At 40.9% G+C, this 23,541-nt stretch overlaps 2 protein-coding genes across 12 annotated transcripts in view; one reads left to right on the top strand and one right to left on the bottom strand.

Moving 5' to 3' along the window:
• Nucleotides 1–1,012: 1,012 nt before the first annotated feature.
• GSKIP (GSK3B interacting protein) lies at nucleotides 1,013–23,516 on the bottom strand. Of its 3 annotated transcripts, XM_070775663.1 has the most exons (4): nucleotides 22,705–22,729; nucleotides 12,739–12,893; nucleotides 7,318–7,576; nucleotides 1,013–2,904 (listed from the first exon to the last, which is right to left on the bottom strand). In XM_070775663.1, the coding sequence occupies exons 3-4, from the start codon at nucleotides 7,573–7,575 to the stop codon at nucleotides 2,743–2,745; spliced, it is 420 nt and encodes a 139-aa protein (XP_070631764.1). In that variant the 5' UTR covers nucleotide 7,576; nucleotides 12,739–12,893; nucleotides 22,705–22,729; the 3' UTR covers nucleotides 1,013–2,742. The 3 variants fall into 3 exon arrangements, with proteins under 3 accessions (XP_070631764.1, XP_019839110.2, XP_019839109.2); XM_019983551.2 differs by lacking the exons at nucleotides 12,739–12,893; nucleotides 22,705–22,729 and adding an exon at nucleotides 23,379–23,516; XM_019983550.2 differs by lacking the exon at nucleotides 12,739–12,893 and having other exon boundaries at nucleotides 22,705–22,758.
• ATG2B (autophagy related 2B) overlaps nucleotides 22,162–23,541 on the top strand; it is an 82,615-nt gene continuing 81,235 nt past the window's right edge. For 6 of the 9 annotated variants that reach the window (XM_070775655.1, XM_070775656.1, XM_070775654.1 and 3 more), the window contains exon 1: nucleotides 22,166–23,541. In XM_070775655.1, the coding sequence (XP_070631756.1) occupies nucleotides 22,428–23,541 (1,114 nt within the window). In that variant the 5' untranslated portion in view covers nucleotides 22,166–22,427. The other 3 variants (XM_070775658.1, XM_070775657.1, XR_011562698.1) reach the window with 2 other exon arrangements.

Here is a 23,541-nt window from a genome sequence, read left to right as displayed (position 1 = left end):
AGCGTTGTGTCGGAAGACGCGAATGAAGGCTCAGAACTCCGGTAACTGCTGCTGAGCTGTGTGGGATGTGTAAAGATTGATTCTGGACCTGGAGGAAAGGTGGGAAGAGTTATCATGGGAAATGAGGTGTGTGCATTCTCTTCACAAACATACTGCCTCTTCAAGGATCCTGGGAGCAGGTTCAACTCAGCACAACTTGTGCTTTTGCTAGAAAGCAGAGTTCTTCAGCTGGTTTGGACACCATCGTCTGTTGCATTTCCCCTCTCTAATTAGTATACTTAAGGTAACGTAGAATATATGCAAAAGAAAGTGAAAATAACCTATCTTACCGCCTAGTGATTACTATGTTAACTGCAGAATATTTTTTATTCCATTTTTGTTACGTATACAATTATTTTCAAATATTTCTAAAAGCTTATTTTTTTCCTGTAGTATAACTTTCCCCAATTTTTAATGGCTGCATATTTTTCCATCAAGAGGATCTGATATAGCTTAACCACTTTTATAGAGACTTCTCAATTTTTCATTAGTGAAAATGACATCCTTGTTGTATATATTCTGCTGAATCATGTCCCTGTTCTAGCCTGCGAGGCTATTACCAGCATGTAATTTATAAGCTTTGTAAAGGCTCTATTACCAGTATCTTCCAGAAAGGTTTCACCAACATAGCCTCCATGAGAAGGTAACTGTGTGTCCTTCACTAAATCTTTATTGATATAATTTAAACTTGACACATTATTAAATTATTAGATAAAATGACTCAAATAGCTAAAACCTATTTTCCTTTCCTGAGTTACTGGTTTGATTGAATGTCTTTCAAGTGGCTACTGGACATTTGTATATTTTCCTGAGTTGATCATATATTATTTGCCCCTTATTCTTTCTTTTCTTTATTGATTTATAATAGTTACTTATCTGGAGGTTCTTTTTCTTTTGGAAGTGAAATTAAGGCTTAATTTATCTGGTTAAAGTCTTTAAAAAACCTAAATAAAATGAAGGATTTAATAACTAGTGGAGGTTTTAATATCTGTAGTTTTATTAATGTCTTCTCTCTCTGTTGCTCTTTCATAGTAATAATCACTTCACAATGAAATGGAACATCAAATTCAAAAATGGAAGCTCTTGGAATCAAATATTTATCACAAAATGAACACTTTCAACTTTAAACATACAATCACTTTTCTCCATACTTAACTCAAAATTAGTAAACAGAATTTTATTCAAACTGTACAAATACCCTTTACATTTAGCCTGAGATTAAGCATGAGAAAGTTCAAGCTGAAGTTAGACTTCATTACCCAAACACTTAAGCATGTGAAAATAAAGCTGAGGATGAATATTCATTTGTCAAACATAATTTAAGCATTCCAATGAACTCTGACAATGAATAATGACCCAAACCAAACTTTAAACTTGCTCTGGTCTACATGATCTTCAAGAGTCTAAAATACTATTGTTTAATAATGATTTATAAAAGTCTTCAAATGACAAATTATGAAGGTATGTCCAGATGCAGAATTTTAGTTCAACATTTGTATAGCTGCTGCTTTGACTAGTATTAAAAAAACAACTTCCCAATTCTTAATATTCAACATGTACTTGAAAAGATGTAGCAGCATGGTATAGTTTATTATAAATATTAGTACCTGTAATAAAATATAAAATACAGAGTCTCCCTTTTTCAAATAGTAAGTCTCTGAATGCTTCATTCATCCTTTGGTTTCAAACCTATACAGTGCGTTCATGTGACATTGTAGATTTTGCATCGAGACAGAACACTGTACATCTGTTGGGAAGGAGGGGTGCTGTGGGAATACCAAAGCACTACATCATAGAAAGTAAACGCTGAAGCAAAAATACTTTCTGAATATATACTGTACATCATGTAAACAAACATTCATAATAAGAATCAACACAGGCCAAAATATCATTTTCTAGGAAATCAGAATCTCCTTTCTTTTAAATCACACACGCTGAAGATGCTTTTTGTTAGGAAGAGAATGGAGCCTGTTCCTGTATTTGTTTATGTGCTTAAATATCTTGGAAACAAGTAATTGTTACATTCATTTGCTAACGGTTTGTCCTCTTCGTTGGCTGGCTGTTGCAAACAAGGAATACAGTACTATTTCAGTACTTGTTTTTCATGTAAATACTAGCTACGTAATATATAATGAACTCATTTTTATCAGTCCATATTAATAATATAAATAGATTCAATGAAGCAGTGAATTTAAAAATTTGTGCCAGGGAAACTAGTTGATAATTTGTTTCCAATAAGGCTAGTAGCAAGATAATTACTACAAAGTTAGTCTGAGCTAGTAGTAAACCCCTGATTTAGCGAGCTGAATCAAAGTCTGAAGTTAGATCACTTTATTTCCTCTATTACTGTGCAAATCTAGAATTTCCTAGGTAAGAGAGAGCGCTGGCAGCCTCAAAGTCCTGTAATAAGCTAATGAAATACTGCTTAGGTTTCTGAAATGCAGAGATACTATATGAAGAAATCTGAATGTCTTAATGATGGTGTCACAGCAGTGACCTTACGATTTCTATTTCCTAAATGAATCAGAAACTAAGAAAGACAATTCATTGATCAATCATCAATCAAAAGCCTACATGTGAAGCAAAAAAAAATAAGATACAAAATCAAAGATGCATTTTCTGCTATGACCATATGCAGCAGTTTCAAGCTGTATGTCAACCTTATGCACCAGCAGCAGCCCCCTCTAACAGGAAAAAGCTTAGTCATGACTGTCCCTCTCTTTTCAAAGCTTCCAGTCTTTGAAGAAGCGCATTTCCAAATGCTTCTCGGTACGCAGGGCTGAGTGTATCCAACAGGGAGTAGACTGTTTCGTGGTAGGGAGTCTGTAAATGATCGTCCACCTGGTCGAAAGCATACCCTACCACCTATGAGAAAAATGCAACAGTGAATTAAATAATCAGATTTCATCTTGGTACAGAAAGCAAAAAAAACACAAGTTTTTACATGAGTCGTTCTCTAATGACATTATGCATTTCTCAATCAATAGTCAGAATACACATATTTTAAATATCCATTCAACCTATAATATTTAAGCAATTTATAACATAAGGAACATCACCAGCAAAATGCTCTACCATTTTTTTCCTCAAAAATTAAAAGGTTTGATTTACCCACTCTTGATCCTGAAAATCATGAGAAACGCTGGTCTGGAAGAAGCACAAGCTGGAATCAAGATTGCCGGGAGAAATATCAATAACCTCAGATATGCAGATGACTCCACCCTTATGACTGACAAGGTCATTTATGAGAAGGCATTTATGACTAAAATGCCTCTTGATGAAGGTGAAAGAGGAGAGTGAAAAAACTGGCTTAAAGCTCAACATTCAGAAAACTAAAATCATGGCATCTGGTCCCATCACTTCATAGGAAATAGATGGGGAAACAGTGTCAGACTTCATTTTTTGGGCTCCAAAATCACTGCAGATGGTGACTGCAGCTATGAAATTAAAAGACGCTTACTCCTTGGAAGGAAAGTTATGACCAACCTGCTGCTGCTGCTGCTGCTGCTGCTGCTGCTAAGTCGCTGCAATCCTGTCCGACTCTGTGTGACCCCATAGACGGCAGCCCACCAGGCTGCCCCGTCCCTGGGATTCTCCAGGCAAGAACACTGGAGTGGCTTGCCATTTCCTTCTCTAGTGCATGAAAGTGAAAAGTGAAAGTGAAGTCGCTCAGTCATGTCTGACTCTTAGCGACCCCATGGACTACAGCCTACCAGGCTCCTCTGTTCATGGGATTTTCCAGGCAAGAGTACTGGAGTGGGGTGCCATTGCCTGCTGCCAAGTCGCTTCAGTTGTGTCCAACTCTGTGCGACCCCATGGACTGCAGCCTACCAGGCTTCTCTGTCCATGGGATTCTCCAGGCAACAGTACTGGAGTGGGGTGCCATTGCCTTCTCAGATAGCACATTAAAAAGCAGAGACATTACTTTGCCAACAAAGGTCCGTCTAGTCAAGGTTATGGTTTTTCCAGTGGTCATGTATGGATGTGAGAGTTGGACTATAAAGAAAGCTGAGCGCCAAATTGATGCTTCTGAACTGTGGTGTTGGAGAAGACTCTTGAGAGTCCCTTGGACTGCAAGGAGATACAACCAGTCCATTCTAAAGGAAATCAATCCTGGGTGTTTATTGGAAGGACTGATGCTAAAGCTGAAAATCCAATACTTTGGCCACCTCATGCGAAGAGTTGACTCATTGGAAAAGACTCTGATGCTGGGAGGGATTGGGGGCAGAGGAGAAGGGGATGACAGAGGATGAGATGGCTGGATGGCATCACCAACTCGATGGACATGAGTTTGAATGAACTCCAGGAGTTGGTAATGGACAGGGAGGCCTGGTGTGCTGCGATTCATGAGGTCACAAAGAATTGGACGCGACTGAGTGACTGAACTGAACTGAACTGATCCTGAAAATACGGAAAGAGTTGAAAAAGCTATACAAAAACAGTATTTCATTTTCATAGTCTAAAACATGTTTCTACATAATTCTACATATACTGAGGGCCTTTTATAAAAGCACTATAATAATTATATTTACTATAATTAATAATTATAATACCATGGGGCTTTTTTATTCTTATTTAAAAAAATTATTTATGTATGACTGTACTGAGTCTTCACTGCTGTAAGTGTGTTTTCTCCAGCTGCAGTCAGCAGTGGCTACTCTCCAGTTGCAGTAAGCAGGCTTCTCATTGCGGTGGCTTCTCTTGTTGCAGAGCACACGCTCTAGGGCTCCTGGGCTCCAGTAGTTGGAGCACACTGGTTCAATAGTTGTGGGACATGGGCTTAGTTGTCCCATGGCATAAGGAATCCTGTTGGATGAGGGATGGAACCTGTGTCCCCTGCATTGGCAAGTGGACTGGACCATGAGGGAAGTCCCTATTAGTTCATACTTTTATCATTATTTATGTGATTTGGGCTTTTTTTTAAAATAAAGAATTCTAAAATTTACTTACAGTTTTAATTCTGGTTTATAATTAGTTATCTGAAATGCCACTTTCATGTTACTAATACATGACTTATCTGCTCAATTCTGTGAGATAAAAGGCAATGCTATCCTGTGTGTGTGTTTTTCCTGTTTGTTTTTTCCTTTAAACACAGCTAAAGCTTTTTTTCCAACAAGATTATAAGACCTATACCCTGGTTCACCAGCACAGTGTAGGGCAAAATCAACATCGGATTTGCTGACTTCACTAAAGCCTGTGAATTCCTCATACAAACTCTAAATTTTTATGACATCTACTCAAGCCATAGGAGATGGATGTTTATGCTAGAAACAGAAGCAGTGCTGTTGTTTCTAATGAAAAGCAGAGGCAGACACCTAAGGAAGATGAACTGCACCACTGTGAACCCGTGCACACTCTGTCTCAGTCCAGTCTACAGCGTACTATGATTTTGTTTGTTCCTCTCTTATGCCTGGTATCTGTGGTCTTCCTGGGAACAGGGATCATGTCTTACTTACATGGTTTGATGTCTAATTTCCGACACAGGATAGTTACTCAATAAATGTCAACTGAATCAGACAGAAAAAAATAAATATTTGAGTACCTACATGCCAGGTTTTATAACTGACCCAGATCTTTGTGCAAACTTTATTCACATAACATCCCCCAAATCTTTTTTCAGTTTTTGTTTTAAATCTCCAAGTTACAGATAAAGAAGCAGGGACTCAGGCTGACTGACTCACCCAAGGTCACTAATTCACAAAGATTTCTAACTGTCAATAAAACCTTTCCTACCTTACCAGAATGAAACAGTGTCAGAGAAAATGAATTTACCTAGGGTTATTTATTTCTACTTTTGCTTTGCCTATTTCTATTTAAGGTCCACTTCTAAACACTGCAAGTTTGGGGTACAAATTTAGGGATTTAGGAAGGGAAGCATAAAGATTAGTTAATTCCAGGATTATTCTCAAAGCCAAGATGCAGTTGTGTGGGAAATGAGAGTAGTTACAACTCGGCTTTCAACGTAAGTGAGCCTCCACCAGGGGACACACAGAACATGTGACTCACACACATCTTAGGGAAACCGAATCCAGTGAAATAAAAGAGATGTTCACATGCTTGTTTAATGTATCACATGACATTCTTACTTGCTTAAACCATGTGCTCTACTACTTCATGATCCTGTGCAACTTTGGGAGAACTACTCTTAATGGATTTAGAAACAGAAAAGTCAGAGATTTCTGACCAAGCTCGAAGGCTATTTGTTTATTTAGGATGTGCTGTGTGACTTGCAGGATCTTAGCTCCTGACCAGAGGTTGAATTTAGCTATGAAATCACTGAGTCCTCACCACAGGACTGTGTGGGGAATTCCCAAGGTTAATTAGTAAAGTTAAATAGACATTAGTATTGGAGGAGGAAATGGCAACCCACTCCAGTGTTCTTCCCTAGAGAATCCCAGGGACGGCGGGGCCTGGTGGGCTGCCGTCTATGGGGTCGCCGAATCGGACACGACTGAAGCGACTTAGCAGCAGCAGCAGCAACATTAAACTAGACATTTCTAATGTTCATTCCTTTGTTCCACAGGTTAAAATTAAAAAAAAAATTTTAATAAAAAGTTATTCTCAGGTAGTGCTTTCTATTATTCTAAAGTCAGGATTCTGGTTTAAAGGATGCAGAGAGGTCATTCTGCCTAGAAAAGCTTACATGTAATAAATGGAAATTTATTCTTGGAAATTTGGAGGCAGAGCATTCTGCTGTGACTTAATTCTGATCTAACAGCTAGTGAATGGCGGAGTCAAGTATGATCTATCTATTTCTCTATGCATGGCTGAGCAGCTTGTGTGATCTTACTTCCCTGACCAGGGATCAAATCCGAGCCCCCAGCAGTGAAAGGATGGAGTCCTAACCACTGGACCACCAGGGAATTCCTTCTAGTATGTTGTTTTAGTAGAAGAGATATTTATAGGAGGTGGAAAAAGATTCAACACAATGACTGAAAAATTCATCCAGTGCAGAGAATGCATAATTCTGGTAGACATGCTTAGCAAGAGATAAGAAATCTGTTTATTCGGGGGAAGACAATTATAACAAAATACTCAGAATCAAATCTGTTCCCCCCTCCCCCCCCAAAAAAATCTATTCTTATGTTGACTGAAAGACTTCAGAATTAATAAAAAAATTCCTAGGGGGGGAGAAAAAAAACTCTCTTAAAAAAAAAAAAATCTTGGAAACTACTGGGTGTCAAGTTCTCACCTAAAACTCTTTCTCATTCCCTGATTCCCGAACCTTTTGGATCAAGTGGTAAAGATTTTTTTTTTCTAAAGGGAAAAGGGACTTACCCTGAGCCCTGCTTCAGTGAGCTCCAGGCAGTATCTGTTCCTTTCTCTTGTTTCCACATTGATATAGGCCACATCGTCTGCACAGCGCAGGGTTTTTGAGACAAACATGGTGTTAACAGCAAAGAGAACATCATTTACAACTGCTTCGGCTTCCAGCCTCATGTCTTTCATATCAGTTCCTTCAAAGCCATTAAGCTCAGCTTCTTCTTCAAATCCTGACACGCCGCTCAGTTCCATGGGATTACAGTCTGTTTCCATTCTGCAGAAAACGGGGTATGAAACAGGCTTATAAAAAGATATTCACACGTTAATGTTTGATTAAAAAGCAGTTGTGCCTTGCAACTGCCATTTATTAGAAAACATCATAATGAGCTAACAATTTTTAGGAAAAATATTGCCTAAAACCATTTTCAGTAGTTTTTCATAGCACAACTACAGATACTTATAGGTTAAAAAAAAAAATCTTCTCCACTTCTTCCCAAAAGGTTAACCCCATATTGGTAAGAATTCAGAATATTAATTTTTAGCTATTTCAAACAATGCCAGTGTAAAAATCTTAGTACCTATTTTTATGAATGTGAAGGATGTTTAGAACTGGACTGCTTTTAGCTATTTCAAACAATGCCAATGTAAAAATCTTAGTACCTATTTCTTTATAAATGTGAAGGATGTTTAGAACTGGATTGCTGAGTCAAAGTACATGCTCATTTTAACCTTCGATAGATACTGCTGATTCACCTTCAAAAAAGGCTGCATGATTGATACTCCACCAACAGAGTACGAGGGACTGAGTTCTTTTTCACGGCACCCTTTCTGACTCTTTTTAATATTTGCCAGTATGAGAGACAAAGAATGATGTCTCATTGTTTGAATATGCATTTCCTTGATTAAACAACTTTTGGGGTATTTATAAGATTTTATTTAAAGTTATTTTTTATGGTATATTTTTAGTTCCAAGATCATATAGCTGTGAAAAAACAAAACAAAACAGAAATGGTAATGAACTAAAGTTGCCTTAAGTCAGAGCTTAAGTCTTTACCTACTACAGGACACTCAATAGTTCCTTTTGTGACTTCTGGATTTGGGGTTTTGCCTAAGAAGCAACCTGCCCCATTCCATGATTATATTTTAAAGCCCTCTAAATCATCATCTTCTGAATTCTCATTCTCTATCTCTATAGTTAACTCTCTGATTGGTCTGGAATTTATTCTGTATAGCTTTATTTTCCAAGTGGATAGCCTACTGTCCCAACACCACTTACTGAATAACTACTTTTTTTTTTTTTTTTTTTACTGTTTGCTTGAATTGGCTCGTATATTATACTTTCAAAAATATTATTTCCTGTGTTAATTTGATCCAATATTATTGCCAGTCTGCTTCTGCCTCTCTCTTCTGTGACTAGTGGAACAGTTGAGGACTGTTAAAAATTAGAAATATATGAATAAGTGAATGTGAAACTGCTTTGGAATGTAAAAACAGCTTTTCAGAATAAGATATAATTTCTTTTTACCAGTAGACTTTATGAAAGTAAATTAAGATTTTATTTTTCTATATGGATTAAGCATCAACTGTCCTAACTGTCGGACGACTCTTCAACTTGCTATGAACATTTACTTGTACTGTTTTTCTATTACTTTACAAATTCCATCCCTTTTCCTAAAGTTACCAACTTGTGCTCTACTTGTGTAGTGTTCAAAATTAGTGGTTCTCAACTGTGGCAGAAACCCCATCTCAGAGAAAACTGAACCAAAACCTCTGGGAGATATTTCTGGGTATTTTTTCAGAGTTTCTGGGTGATTCTACTGTCAGGCCAATGCTCTGAATTATTAGCAAACCTCTTAAGGGACTAGAGTTTCTAAAACTGCAGGTTATTTGCATATTATAAAAGTCAAAACTATTTGCTAAAGACCGTTTATGATAAACTATATGAAGCTATTTCAAAAAACTACTTAGCAAATGCACAAATAATATAATCCTTCAACTCTATTTCAAGTAATGATATGTTGTAACTGGCCCTTTATCTTGTTTCCCACAACACTTGACAGAATTAGTCACTAACAATACAATTATAAACTTATCAATTATTGCTAGAGGAATTTGTCAGATAACTGAAATCTCACATTGACTTACTACATATGAAAGTGAAAATATTTGATTTTCTAAAAATCTCTCCCTTCTCTAGAAATAATCATTATATTCCTTAATATTTTACTTGGCTTTACGTATAAGAAATGAGCCCATTTTTCTTCCCCCCACAAAGTCCGGTTTGAAGATTTTGAAACATGCCTGTCTACTATAAATCTCTCAATATCCTGAATGCCAGACATCTTTATTTTGCTCAAGCAATCAAGTATCTCAATTACAGATGTCAGAAATAATAACTTACATGAAAAAGATGTTTACATGAGAAAGCTTGACAACAACCAAGCTTTTAAAGAGTCTAATTCATCGCAACTAGGACCACGAGGACACGGAAAGCTGAAGACTCCAGTACTAGAACGTAAGAAATCCTCACAGGCCAGTAAAGCAGGTCATCAAACTGTTGTGGAGTAATTAGCACCAAGGGGGCAAAAAAAGAGAAAGACACCTTTCCCAAGACTGTAACTTAGATGTTTCTCTGAAATGCTTCTGAATGATGCATAAAAGAGCAGACATATCCAGAACTTTCGATGATACATATAAATCAATAGATTTTCATACTGAAGCATTATATAAGTTAATAACATTTTAAGCTATCATTATTTTAAGGTATTATTACAATTATCTTTTGTTGGTTATGACAAGCTTTTGATTATTCATCAATATCATTTCCCCTTCCAAATAGTACCCAGATTTTCCAAGTGGAATTATAATACCTCCCCTTCTCCTACTGAGTAGAGTCACCAAGAAATTTGAGCAAGATTGACCCCAATCCCATTTGAAGACTGTCCTGAACTTAACACACAGAAATCTTCCCAGTCACTTTCATGCAGAATAGTTGGCAGCACCCGGGCCCGGCTGCTCCTGGTACGCACCCCAAGACGAGGGAAATCTGAGGATGATGCTGACAATGGGGAGAGAACAGAGGCAAGAGATGCACAGAGAAATGAAGCCAGAGCCCTGGATGCTGCCCAGTCTTCGCACTTTTCAGTTTGTGCAGCCAATAAATTCCTGTTACTTTACTGGCAACTGAAAGCACACTGAATTAGGCGCCTCCCCCAAATGAAAAGCACTCATACCCCAGCACTTCATCAGCTTTACAAAGAGGTTTAAAAAAAAAACCCCCAAAACAGCCCTGGGCTTCCCTGGTAGCTCAGTGGTAAAGCATCAGCCTGCCAATGCAAGAGACTGGGGTTTGATCCCTGATCCGGGAAGACCCCACAAGCCACGGAGCAACTATGCTCGTGTGCCACGAGTACCGAGCCTGTGCTCTAGAGCCCAGGAGCCACAGCTACTGAGTCCACGCACCTCAACTACTGAAGCCTGTGTGCATAGAGCCCGTGCTGCACAGTGAAGCCACCACAATGAGAAACCCATGCACCGCAACTAGAGAGAAGCCACTGTTGGCCACAACTAAAGAAAGCCTGCTCGGCAACGACGACCCAGCACAGCCAATAAATAACATTTTTAAAATATTTTTTAAAAAAGGAACCCTGATATTTTTGTGCCTGTTATGTAGAAAGTGCTTAGTGAAAGCTTTGTAGAATGTGAGTATCAACATGTATATTAGTTTCCTATTGCTGCTGTAACAAATTACCACAAACTTAGTGACTTAAAATACAAATTGTCCTTGGATTCTGGAAGTGTGAAATCTAAAATCAAAGTGTTAGCAGGGCTGCAGTCTTTCTGGAGCCTTCGGGGGAGAATCTGTTTCCTTGCCTTTCTAGCTTCTAGAAGCCACCTGCATTTCTTGGCTTATGGTCCCTTCCTCCACTTTCAGAGCACATCACTTCAGTCTCTGGTCCTGTGGTCATATCTCCATTTTCTCCTGTACTCCCTTTTATATTGGGCCCAGCTGAACATCCAGCATATTTCCCCAGCCGAGGCTTAGGGTTGGTGCTGCTGCTGCTGCTGCTAAGTCGCTTCAGTCCTGTCCAACTCTGTGCGACCCCATAGATGGCAGCCCACCAGGCTCTGTTCTTGGGATTCTCCAGGCAACAACACTGGAGTGGGTTGCCATTTCCTTCTCCAATGCATGAGAGTGAAAAGTGAAAGTGAAGTCGCTTAGTCCTGTCCGACTCTTAGCGACCCAAAGGACTGTAGCCTACCAGGCTCCTCTGTCCATGGGATTTCCCAGGCAAGAGTACTGGAGTGGGTTGCCATTGCCTTTTCCGAGGCTTAGGGTTAAGGAACTACAAAGTTCCTCTTGTCACAGCAAGTAATAAGTCACAGTTTCCGGGGACTAGGACGTGGACATCTTTGGGGAGGGGGGTCGTCATTAACCTGCCTATCATTGTCCATATCCTATAAGCAGGGAAAGGAGTATACAGGTAGGCAAAGAATCTTCCTTTTCTGACTTTCCTTTTTGGAACAGTCGTAAGTTACTTTCAAAAGGAGTACCTGTCCAGTCCACTGCCTTCTTTGGGAAGGTTCCTTACTCACAGGTTTCATGACCTGTATTCTGTTAACTCCAGCACCATAATCACAGAGAAACGTACTGGGGATGCCTGTTTTACTTAAGGGCAACATTTTGAGGCTTGTAAGGGGGTTATGAATTGTCCTGAATCAGGAGCTCTGTTCAATCATCTGATTTGGACGGTGACTGGCTCATCCAACCAGATCCTCTCTAGAGTGAACAGAGAGCCAAAAAGCATGAACTCAGTGTGTGATGACAGGAGCCATGGAAGCGCAGCAGGGAGCCTTATGGATGGGGCACTAGAGAAGAAGTTTCTACATTTTGATTATGCATCCCAGTAACTAAAAGTATTTTGAGCAGGTACCTCATTATATGTATTTTTATTTATATTTACTACTACAATTAGCCTATCAAAACATAGAAATATGGATTTAAAGAGAAGGTAAAAAGTTTCACATTTCATATTTACATATGAAAATTTCAAAAATTTCATATTTTTACCTTCTCTTTAAATTCATATTTCTATGTTTTGAGTTCTTTACCTGTGCTGTCCAACATAGTAGCTACCAGGCATATATGGCTTCTACTCACTTGAAGTCTTGCTAGAGTGACTGAGGAACTGAATTTCAAATTTTATTTAATTTTCATTCATTTAAATTTAAAAAGCCAGTGGCTACTATATCAGGTAGCACAGGACTAGACCTCTGTGAATACTTGTGGATAACATAATGAATTTGTTGTTGTTCAGTTGCTAAGTCCTGTCTGACTCTGTGACCCCATGGAATGCAGCATGCCAGGCTCCTCTGTCCACTATGTCCCAGAGTTTGCTCAGATTCATGTCCATTAAGTCAGTGATGCCATCCAACCATCTCATCCTCTGTCGTCCCCTTCTCCTTCTGCCTTCAGTCTTTCCCAGCACCAGGGTCTTTTCCAATGAGTCGGCTCTTCACATCAGATGGCCAAAGTATTGGAGCTTCAGCTTCAGTATCAGTCCTTCCAATGACTATTCAGGGTTGATTTCCTTTAGGATTGACATTGTTGAAAAAAATCAATAGACATAAGGTACTAAATTCAGCTTATTTTATATATGAGTAGCAAAATTCGGAAACAAGCATGTTAGAAAATCTATCTTAGCTATTCTATGGAGGGAAATTAAGCACCAGTGTTTCAAATGGTAAAAACTAATGAATTACTTCTAGTTTTTAATTCTTGTCAATTTAGACTCTATGTATCCAGCATTTTTCTAAGCCTTAGAAGATTAATTATGTTCACTGATAGTTTACAGCCTCATTTGGGATATATGACAAGCACATCAAATATGTACACAAATATTAATGCCATATACATGCAACATAATTATAACATAAGAAATGTATAATTAGAGAACACAATGACATGCCTTGGTTCTACTACAAACTTACCACTAAACATGTATAAACTTGGGCTGGCCATACAACCTCAAAGGGTTCATGGTGTTCTTGTTTATAGAACAAGGGGGAATGAACAGGAAATTCTTGACTGTTTTTGAGAGCTCTGACATTCCATGATTTACTACATAATTTTTAGTTACTATGGAGCTTGACTCATGAAAGAGGTCAGTCAAAACTGGGCTTGAATGGGCACAGATAAAGAGATATTAATAGGCAGAGAAGACTTGAGAGTTGTGAGGGATTCTTCAGAGGGAACAATGCATAAGCAAAATCCAGGGAGTGCCAGGAACTGTAAGGAGACTAACTTAGGTAGTCTACAACAAGGAAAATGCTAAGGGAATAGTAAATGTGAATGGCCCAATTTGAGAGGGAGCTAATGCCTAAAACAACAGAATTTGATTTTTATATAATTGGCTGTTTTAAGCTCTTGACAACGGGAAGAGTGGTGTCTTTAAAGTAGGTTTCCTATAAGCAACAAATAGTTTGGTCTTGCTTTTTCAAACTGATAACTCTACTTTTAATTGGACTGTTTAGACCATTTATGTTTAGTATGATTACTATGATTGATGCGGTTACTATCTCTTTTGCTGTTCTCTATCTGTCCCACCTGTACCTTATTTCCTTTTCTTATTTTTCTACTTTTGAACTGATCACTTTTTAGGATTCTATTTTAAACCTATTGATGGCTTTTAACTTTTGAATGTTTTTGGTGGTTGCTTTAGAGTTTACAGTATACATCTTTAACTTATAATATCTTCAACTGTTCTTTTATTTAGAATTAACTTCTTAGTTGCTATTTTTTTTTTTAATTTATTTTTATCTGTGCTTATTTTTTACTCTCTTTTCCTCTTTGTTTTCACTTTGAACAGTTTCTATTGCCATGTATTCACATTCTTTTCTTTTTTTTTTTTGCAGTATCTAATCTCTTCTACTTGGGTCCTTTTTAAAAAACACAATTTCCATGTCTCTTCTTAATTTGTTCAATCTTTTCTCTATTTTTTGAATATATGGAATAATTGTAATAAATGTTTTAATGTCATGGATATTTCTGGGTTAGTTTCAACTGATAGTTTTTCTAGTTGCTATGGGTTGTATACTGCTCTTTACACGCATTTTTTGACTGGATGCCAGACTTCACGGATTTTACCTTGTATTTGCTGGATATATTTTTTTATTCCTATAAATATTATTGAGCATTGCTCTGGGATGCAGTTATCTGTGAAAAGCTTGATCCTTTCAGGTTCTGCTTTTAGGCTTTTTAAAGCAGCAGCAAAACTGATTTAGTCTCTGGTTAATTTTTTCCCCACTGTGGTGGTAAAACCTTTTTGGGTACTCTACCTGATGGTCTATGAATTATGACATTTTTTTTCATTCTGGGTGAGAGGAACTGGAACTATTGCTGGTCCTGTTTGAACTGTGAAAATTCCTCTAATTCTTTTGGGTAGCTTCTTCACACCTAGTTGTTGATCAGTGTGTTTAGCTGCAGACTGGAAGGGATCCTCTGTACATATCCATGGCACTCACTAAGAAGCTCTCTACCATCTAATACTCTTTCCCAGCTGCCTGGCCTTCCTGGACTCCTAGCTTCATATCTTCAATTCAAGTAGACCCCTGGGTTCTACCTGGGCTTCTCCTCCCAAGGCCATGCTTAGACATTCTCTCCAGGCATCACTGTCCTTTGCTGCTTAACGTCCAAAATCTTAAGACCATTGTTTCACATTATTTCTGCTCACTGTTTTGATTCAGGTGGAAGCGTAAATCTGGTCCCTGTCACTTTATCTTAGCCAGATGTAGAATCCTATTACCCAGTTTTGAGCTAATTTTGCAATCTTTTTTTAAAAATTTTATTTATTTGGCTGTACTGGGTTTTAGGTATGGCATGCAAACCCTAATTGTGGCATGTGGGATCTAGTTCCCTGACCAGGGATTGAACCCAGGCCCCCTGCATCAGGAGCTCGGAATCTTAGCCACTTCCAGGGAAGCCCCTGCAGTCTTATTTCATCAGTTCTTTCATTGATTTTCATCTCTCTTATATGACTTTGAATCAACTTTACCATATTGTTTGTTGTTTCATCAATGAGTTAATTACATTTTTGACACATGCTTACTATATATTTGTATAAGACCCATACTATTTTACTTAAAAAACTGTATTTTAACACTGCTTTAAGACTTTTTAATCCTTCCAAATTCAGCTCTGACACATGTATTTTAGGATTCTCTATCTGATCTTAAGGTGGAGTTAACCACTATATCCTGCTTCCTTTCTGTACATATCATACTTCATGGCAAATGGAGGTCTGTGGTATGACTATCATGAGCACAGTGTCTGGCATAAAGCAGGTCTTCAATGAATACTTTCTGGATGAATAAACCAAAGAAAAAGTACTTTCTGCTTTTCAAGCTATAGTACTTAAGTTAGCTCCATGACACTGGGCAAAAAGCTACAGGATAAACATGGTAGACACTTCTGGAAATATGTATCACTGTTAAAGTAACAATATTATGAAGTTTGATGCAAAATTGCCTAAATTTTAAAGCAAATGGCAGTTTCAAGCCATGTCCTCTTTAGGTTGGGCTTCCCTGGTGGCTCAGGGTAATGAATTCGCCTGCCAATGCAGGAGACACGGGTCAATCCCTGGGTCAGGAAGATCCCCTGGAGAAGGTAGTGGCAACCTTCTTCAGGATTCTTGCCTGAGAAATTCCATGGATAGAGGAGCTTGGCAGGCTACAGTCCATGGGATTGCAAACAGTCAGAAAGATTTAGCAACTAAACAATAACAACAAAGCTAGTTTAACCTTTATTTTCCATAACACATAACATTTAATGTTTTCAAGAGCTCTGAGATGTTTATTTTGAAATTAAAAAATTTAAATCAGTATCACTTGCAGCATTACTAACGCACAGTACTTGTAATTTAGATAAAAACGGCTTATTTTTCCATTTATACACTCATTTATAAAATTACTCTGCACCCTACTTTCAACAAAGACGCACATACACAACCTAGTCATAATAAAAATCAAGCCGAGTGCTTCAGCTGATTAAGGAAGAAGGTGAGGGTAAAGAAATACATAGTGTTCATTTGAGAAGTTTTTTTTTCTCTCGAGATTTAATTTAATTAGGCAGCTCATGAATCAGGCAGAATTCCATCTGGCAACGAGAAGTACACTCCTGGAGAAGTTTTTTTAAACTGTAAATAAGCAACCAAACTATAACCCCATAAACAACCTTTCCTTCAAAACCAGAAACTAAATGAGATTTCTAAGAAAAGACTAAAAAATGAATGCGTAACCACCAAAACCAAGATAACACTGGGAACTAGCTTTTTGTTTTTATATAACCCTCTAGGTTATATAGAGGATTGGTACTATATTTAGTATAAGGTACATTCTAACTAAAAGAGATTTATATCTAAAGAGATAGAGAAATAGAAAACCTCTTTGTTTTCCATTTAAAATCTGGCTGTCTACCAGACTCTGGGCAATATTCTGTTGCCAGCACCTTCAAAAATTGGAATACCTTACAGGCATTTTAATCTGGTACATTGCATCACCTTGCATAAAGTTTCCAAATGATTCCTTATAACATCATACATAAATTATTTAGGAACCAGCTCTTACTTCATCCGTTGGTATAATTTGGGGGCTGTGTTAGCAGTTTGGGGAGAACTCATGAAACTAGTTATCAAGATATCTAAAACCAAGATATCAAGATCACAAAGTTCTTTATTCTCCACTTCTTAATTCAGTGGACTTTGTTTCATCTCAAATTTACAGCATCAAAGAGCCAGCAACAGACTGTAGATTTTTCCTTGATGGCAAAAGAACGGGCCTAGAAAGAGTCATACATACAGCATAATCAAAGAACAGAGCCAGAAGGATTTCAAGGCAGTGTACAGACATGAAACTTACATTTTGAAAGAAAGTTTGATTTTCCAGTTGCCATTACAACAGTCAGCTGAGGGCTAGAATGTAATATCTTAATCATGATCACAGTTGACCCTTGAACAACACAGGTTTGAATTGCACATGTCTACTTATGTGCAGATTTATTTTCAATAATAAATACCACAGTACTACATAATCTGTGCTAAGTGAACTGGTGAATGTACATTGTATATTTAGAGAACTGATTTAAGTTATGGGTGAATTTTGAATTTTGGGAGGGTTGGTGTTCCTAACCACAGTGTTGCTCAACGGTCAACTGTACTTTTATTTGTCTCACACGTCACAGTCTGGAAAAATCCTCTTGTGAACAAGAAGTGGCCACATGGTGTGATGTTTAAAGGGCTCTTCTGAACAGACTGATCAGGGCTGGAATCTCAGCCCTGTCACTTGTTCGGAGACTTGGGGAAAGATCTTAATCACTCTAGTCACACATTCCTCCTCCCTAAAATGAAGCCAAAAGGAGCAACTACCTTAAAGGGATCCTGACAGAGCTAAATAAGTGACTATGCGGAAAGCGCTTGGCATGGTACTGGGCACAGTAAGCAAGAAATATTATCTGTTAACTATTATACATTAAAAATAAAAGTACTTACATATCTTTAAAGAAGAAAGATTGACCTTTTTAAAAAAATAAAAATATTTATTTGGCTGCGCAGGTTCTAGTCGCAGCATGTGGGATCGAGTTCTCTGACCAGGACCATACCTGGGCCCTCCACACTGGGAGCTTGGAGTCTTAGCTACTGGACCACCAGTGATGTCCCAAGGCTGACCTTTGACCTAAGCTCTTTGACTCCAAGTTCAGGGCTCCTTGGGCTTCCCTGGTAGCTCATTCGGTAAAGAATCTGCCTGCATCAGTGTCTCTCTGTGGGAGAGGGAGAGGGTGGGAAGATTTGGGAGAATGACATTGAAACATGTAAAATATCATATAAGAAACGAGTTGCCAGTCCAGGTTCGATACACGATACTGGATGCTTGGGGCTAGTGCACTGGGACGACCCAGAGGGATGGTATGGGGAGGGAGGAGGGCGGAGGGTTCAGGATGGGGAACACATGTATACCTGTGGCGGATTCATTTTGATATTTGGCAAAACTAATACAATTATGTAAAGTTTAAAAATAAAAAAATTAAAAAAAAAAAAAAAGAATCTGCCTGCAGTGCAGGAGATCTGGGTTCAATCCCTAGGTTGGGAAGATCCCCTGGAGAAGGGAATGGCAACCCGCTCCAGTATTCTTGCCTGGAGAATTCTACGGAGCCTGATCACAAAAGACTCGGACACGATTGATGGACTATCATTTCCACTTTCAGGGCTCTTTATAGTATGTGAAGTGGCTATGGCTTTGGCCTCTTGTGGCTCTGAGAAGCATGTGACATAGAACACTACCATCTTACTCCTGTCACCGCAGGCGCAGGTCTTAAAAGGCCAAAATCATCTCAGCTTTTATTTTACATGTTAACATGGATTCCTTGCAAGGATGATTTTTTTGTCATAACCATTCAGCCTCTGGTATGTAGCCTCTGACCTGTCACTACAATGTTTGGTTGCTAATTACTTTCATCACCCTCACTTAATTAATGATTAACTGTTAACATTTTGTGATAGTTCTTTGTCTTTGATAAAACATAAAACGCTGTTAGGATGAGTTTGTACCCTATTTGAGCTAGAGGTAGAATTAACGACAGATCTTGAACCTTGATAATTTATGCTGAATTTCTCCTAGGAAGCATAAAACGGACCCAGCAACACACTTAACACTCTTAAGACAGTATGTTTGTTTTTACAAAATCTCCCAGTTTTTATTTTCCTTTTCTGATATTTGAAATTTCACACATTCTGTGGACAGTCTGAATGTAATTCTATATTCCAAAAAGAAATCAATTATTTAACATTTCAACTTGAAAAAGTAAACTCTGTCCATTCATCAAAAGTCTGGTTCAAACCTCCCCAAATCTTGACTCCCTGTCAGGCGGGCTCCTGCACTTTCATATTATTTTGTTTACTCTGCTTTTATGGGAAGCATTAGAATTATTCATAAGTACAGTTTTTTATCTTTCAAATATATCCAGAATCCAACTGTTTTTTTCCCATCTTCACTTCTACAGCTCTCACCCAAGCCACTGTCACTTCTGCTGGGAAGTGAAAGTCTCTCAGTCGTGTCCAACTCCTTGCGACCCCATGGACTTATACAGACCATGGAATTCTCCAGGCCAGAATACTGGAGTGGGCAGCCGTTCCCTTCTCCAGGGGATCTTCCCAACCCTGGGATAGAACCCAGGTCTCCTTCATTGCAGGCAGATTCTTTACCAGCTGAGCCACAAGGGATGCCCTCAATCATTGCAATATCTTTCAAACTGGTCTTGCTTTTTCATCTGTGGGCCTCTTACCTCCATATAAGTCTATTCTCAACACAGCAGCCAGCATGATCTGCGAAGACTTTAGCCAGGTTATGGCACTTCTTTCCTCAAATCCATTCACTGACTGAGTAAAAAGGCAAAGTCCTTATAGAGACTGCCCCCTCACCCCCAAGCCTCCAGCTTCTCTTTCCTTCACTACCTCCCGATGTTCCTTGAGCTCGCTAAGCATCTCTTGCCATAGGGCCTTGCACGCTATTCCCCCTGCCCAGAAAACTCTTGCCGGCATCACCCACCTTGCTCCCCAGCTTTCTCTAAGTCTCTGCCAAAATGTCACCTATTAAACAAGAGAGGCCTTCCCTTACTCCCTATATAAAAGTGGCAAACCTATCTCCTCTCCTTTATACTATTTTTTTCTATAGCGTTTACTACTGCATATATTTGTTGTTTGCTTCCCCCTCCTTCAATAAAATGTAAGCACTCCACGAGGGCAGGGACTTAATCTGGTCAATGCTGTACCCCCCAGCACCTAGAACAATCCCTGGCACACAGTAGGCAATCGATAAATATTTACTGAATAGAGGAATGACCCCTTCACTACAGATCATAGCTCCCTGAATTCCTCTGTACCTTTTTCACATCACCGATTGTGAAGACTTTCACTCAGTGGACCCTGAACAAACATTTAAAACTAAAGAACAAAAGAACTGAAGTTACCAAGAAAAGAATGCGTGGGACAAATCTACAGAGAATGCGGGGGACTAGAATCCCAGCACCTACACACACTGGAAAGCACAATGGTTCTCAAATGAAAAGATGGTTGTGGAAGGGGAACCAGAGCTTTCCCCACCTGCCAACATTTCTGGGCTCCATTAGTATTTCTAAGGCAATTGTGAAAGTTATCCTGTCTGCCTGCAGTGCGGGAGACCCACGTTCAATCCCTGGGTTGGGAAGATCCTCTGGAGAAGGAAATGGCAACCCAATCCAGTACTTTTGCCTGGAAAATTCCACGGACTGAGGAGCCTGGTAGGCTACAGTCCATGGGGTCGCAAAGAGTTGGACAAGACTGAGCAACTTCACTTTCACTTTCAAGGCAATTGTGAAAGTTATCCATGTGTAAATAAAATCTTAAACCAGTATTCTTAATTCACTAATCTTTTTTTTTTCCTTTCCACAGTTGGTATTTATTAATGAAACCAGGATCCTTTTAACTCAGACAGGACAAATCAACAAAGTGATGGCAAATTTACAATCATTTACTAAAGCTTACTTGAAGCAGGCCTTGAGGCAACCATCCCAGCTTTTAAGCTCTCTTCTAATGAAGTGATAGATTCTGAAATACCAAATAATTTAAGCAAAACCAGGCCTCTAAGAGAATTTATAACTTATTAAACTTTTTACACTCTGAAAACTAGAACCTCTTAGTGACAATCCCACAAGACTTTCCAGTAAGTTTATACAATTAGTTTCCTCTGACAGGTTATAAGACAAACATCCAGTTTGCTTGAGTTTTTAAGATATTTATTTATCTGGCTGCATTGGGTCTTAGTTGCCACACGTGGGACCTTAGCTTCCTGACCAGGGATTGAACCCAGGCCTCCTGCACCCGGAGCAAGGAATCTTAGTCACTGAACCACCAGGGATGCCCCCAGACTGCTTGAGTTTTAAAAGGATATTTCATTTACCCCACCTGAATAACCAATAAAGACATAACTTGGCAAAGGGAAAGAAGGGTTTAATTTACTATTCTTGATTAAACTGCATGTATCAAGCCTGGTTTCTTAATTCATACATTCATTTTTACATGCTCATCTTACTTCCTCCAGTTCTTCCTTGAGTCTGTGCTCGTGACCACACATTTTTCCTTGTTATTCCTGATTTAAATCAAAATAATGGGTATCTTCCCATTATTTTGGCTCAGTGGTCAAGAACCCACCTGCCAACGCGGGTTCGATCTCTGGGTCGGGAAGATCTGGAGGAGATGGCAACCCACTCTACTATTCTTACCTGGAGAATCCCATGGACAGGGAAGCCTGGCGTGCTGCAGTCCATGGGGCAGCAAGAGAGAGGGACGGGAGCGACTAAACAACAACAATCGGGACCCTACGGAAATCGTTTAAGCATCCTAACAATCTCTGGAGATAAGATATTACTAACACGCTTAAGAAGAGGGCGTCAGAGCATGAGAAGTGGATGGCATCACCGATGCAATGGACATGAACTTGGGCAAACTTCGGGAGATGGTGAGGGACAAGGAGGCCTGGCGTGCTGCAGTCCATGGGGTCGCAAAGAGCCGGACGCGACTGAACAACAACATGCTTAAAGGTGGCAAGGACTCAGACAGGGCGGCCGGTGGCCGGCTCAAGGAGCTTCCTGAACAAACGCCGGGCTAACAGGCGCCGGGCACAGGGTTCTAACCCGGGACACCTGGCTTTCGGGCCACCGAATACCGACCGACACACGCAGGCCTCCTCTGGGTGGACCAAGTTGGGAGCCGGCTCCGCCTTTGCAGGAGTTGCCTCCTAAAAGGCAGAAACACGATTGCGCAGACTGCCAGACCAGCACACGTACTTTTGCCCAGGTCTCCGCGGGGTCGGAAGGCTTTGGCATGGATCCGAGAAAGCGGTTCTGCCCACAAACGCCTCGGAAACTCAAGTTTTGGGGTGAGGGATGAATAAAGCGCTTTGGAAGCTGCAAGCCACCAGACAAGACGGTAGAGAACAGGAAGCTTCGGAAAACAATACCTGGACGAGGCGGGCAACGAATAACTTGCTGACAACGGACACCGGTCAATAACTGGGGGTAGGGTTGGGGGGGGGCAGGGATGCTCCCGAGAGGCTGCAGCCCTTCCCCGGGGAACCGGAGGCGCCCCGAGCGCCCGTTTCCTGCGTCCAAGTCTAAGGTGAGCGGGAACGGCCCAGGCCAGAGCCGTCCCCAGAGCCCCCTCAGCCCGGGCACAGGACCCCCTTCTGCAAGCCGTCCCCTCACGGCCTGGTCCTCCGCGCTGCGTCCCCCTCAGAAGGCCCTCGGCTCATCCCCGAAGCCCTCCCACTCGGTCGGCCGGTCGCCAGACGCCCGCCGCCGGCCCCAAGCCCGCTCACCTGCGCGCCCCAAGTCCTCCGTCTCCTCCCTCCCCCGGCGTCTGGAACCGACCCGCGGCCCCGCCCCCTGCCCTCCCAGCCCTCGCCCCGCCCCCTCGGAGCCGGAACTGCTCCCTTCCGGGCCCTTTTCCCCGCCTCCCTGGCCCCCCAGTGTGGCGTCACTTCCGCCTGTGCCCGGCGGCGCGCCGGCTGTCCGGGTCTCGCGCACGCGCCGCGCCGGGAGCGTCACAGAGCCGGGAGCGCGCGCCCCGCGGATGACAACAAATTCGTCGTGCGGGCGCTGTGGAGGTGTCCACCTCACTGTGGCCTTAGGCCCTGCCGTCTCCCCGCGTGCTCTCTTGTACCCTTCTCTACTGCCGCCAAGGACCCTCCTCGGAAAACCCCCCGGGCTTGGGGCTAACGGGGACTCCTCCGCGACTTGTCCCCCCCCAGGCCTAACGCGAGCGGCGCCGCACAGGCGATGGGGTCGCCCTGAGGGACGCTCGGAGCCGAACGGGCATGGAGGGGCCTCCCCGGGCTTAGGCTTCGCCGAGGCCTGGGCAGGCCGGCCCCGGGATCCGAGGCGCCGCCACCAACGCCGCCGCTGCCCCCGCCGCGGCCTGGAGCCGGAGCCTGGCCGGAGCCCCCAGGCCGGAGCAGCCCGCTGCCCTGCCAGCCCAGCTGCCAGCCCTCACCATGCCTTGGCCGTTTTCGGAGTCCATCAAGAAGAGGGCCTGTCGGTACCTCCTGCAGAGGTACCTGGGCCACTTCCTGCAGGAGAAGCTGAGCCTGGAGCAGCTCAGCCTGGACCTGTACCAGGGCACCGGGTCCCTCGCTCAGGTCCCCTTGGACAAATGG

The sequence above is a fragment of the Bos indicus genome, chromosome 21, assembly GCF_029378745.1.
Source record: "Bos indicus isolate NIAB-ARS_2022 breed Sahiwal x Tharparkar chromosome 21, NIAB-ARS_B.indTharparkar_mat_pri_1.0, whole genome shotgun sequence".
Classification (NCBI taxonomy): domain Eukaryota; kingdom Metazoa; phylum Chordata; class Mammalia; order Artiodactyla; family Bovidae; genus Bos; species Bos indicus.
This window is presented reverse-complemented; position numbering and strand designations above follow the sequence as displayed.

Coding starts and splice junctions, on each gene's coding strand:
- GSKIP (XM_019983551.2), bottom strand. CDS start 7,575: ATGGAAACAGACTGTAATCCCATGGAACTGAGCGGCGTGTCAGGATTT. Junction 2,905..7,317: donor TCACTGAAGCAGGGCTCAGG/GTAAGTCCCTTT, acceptor TTTTTCTCATAG/GTGGTAGGGTATGCTTTCGA.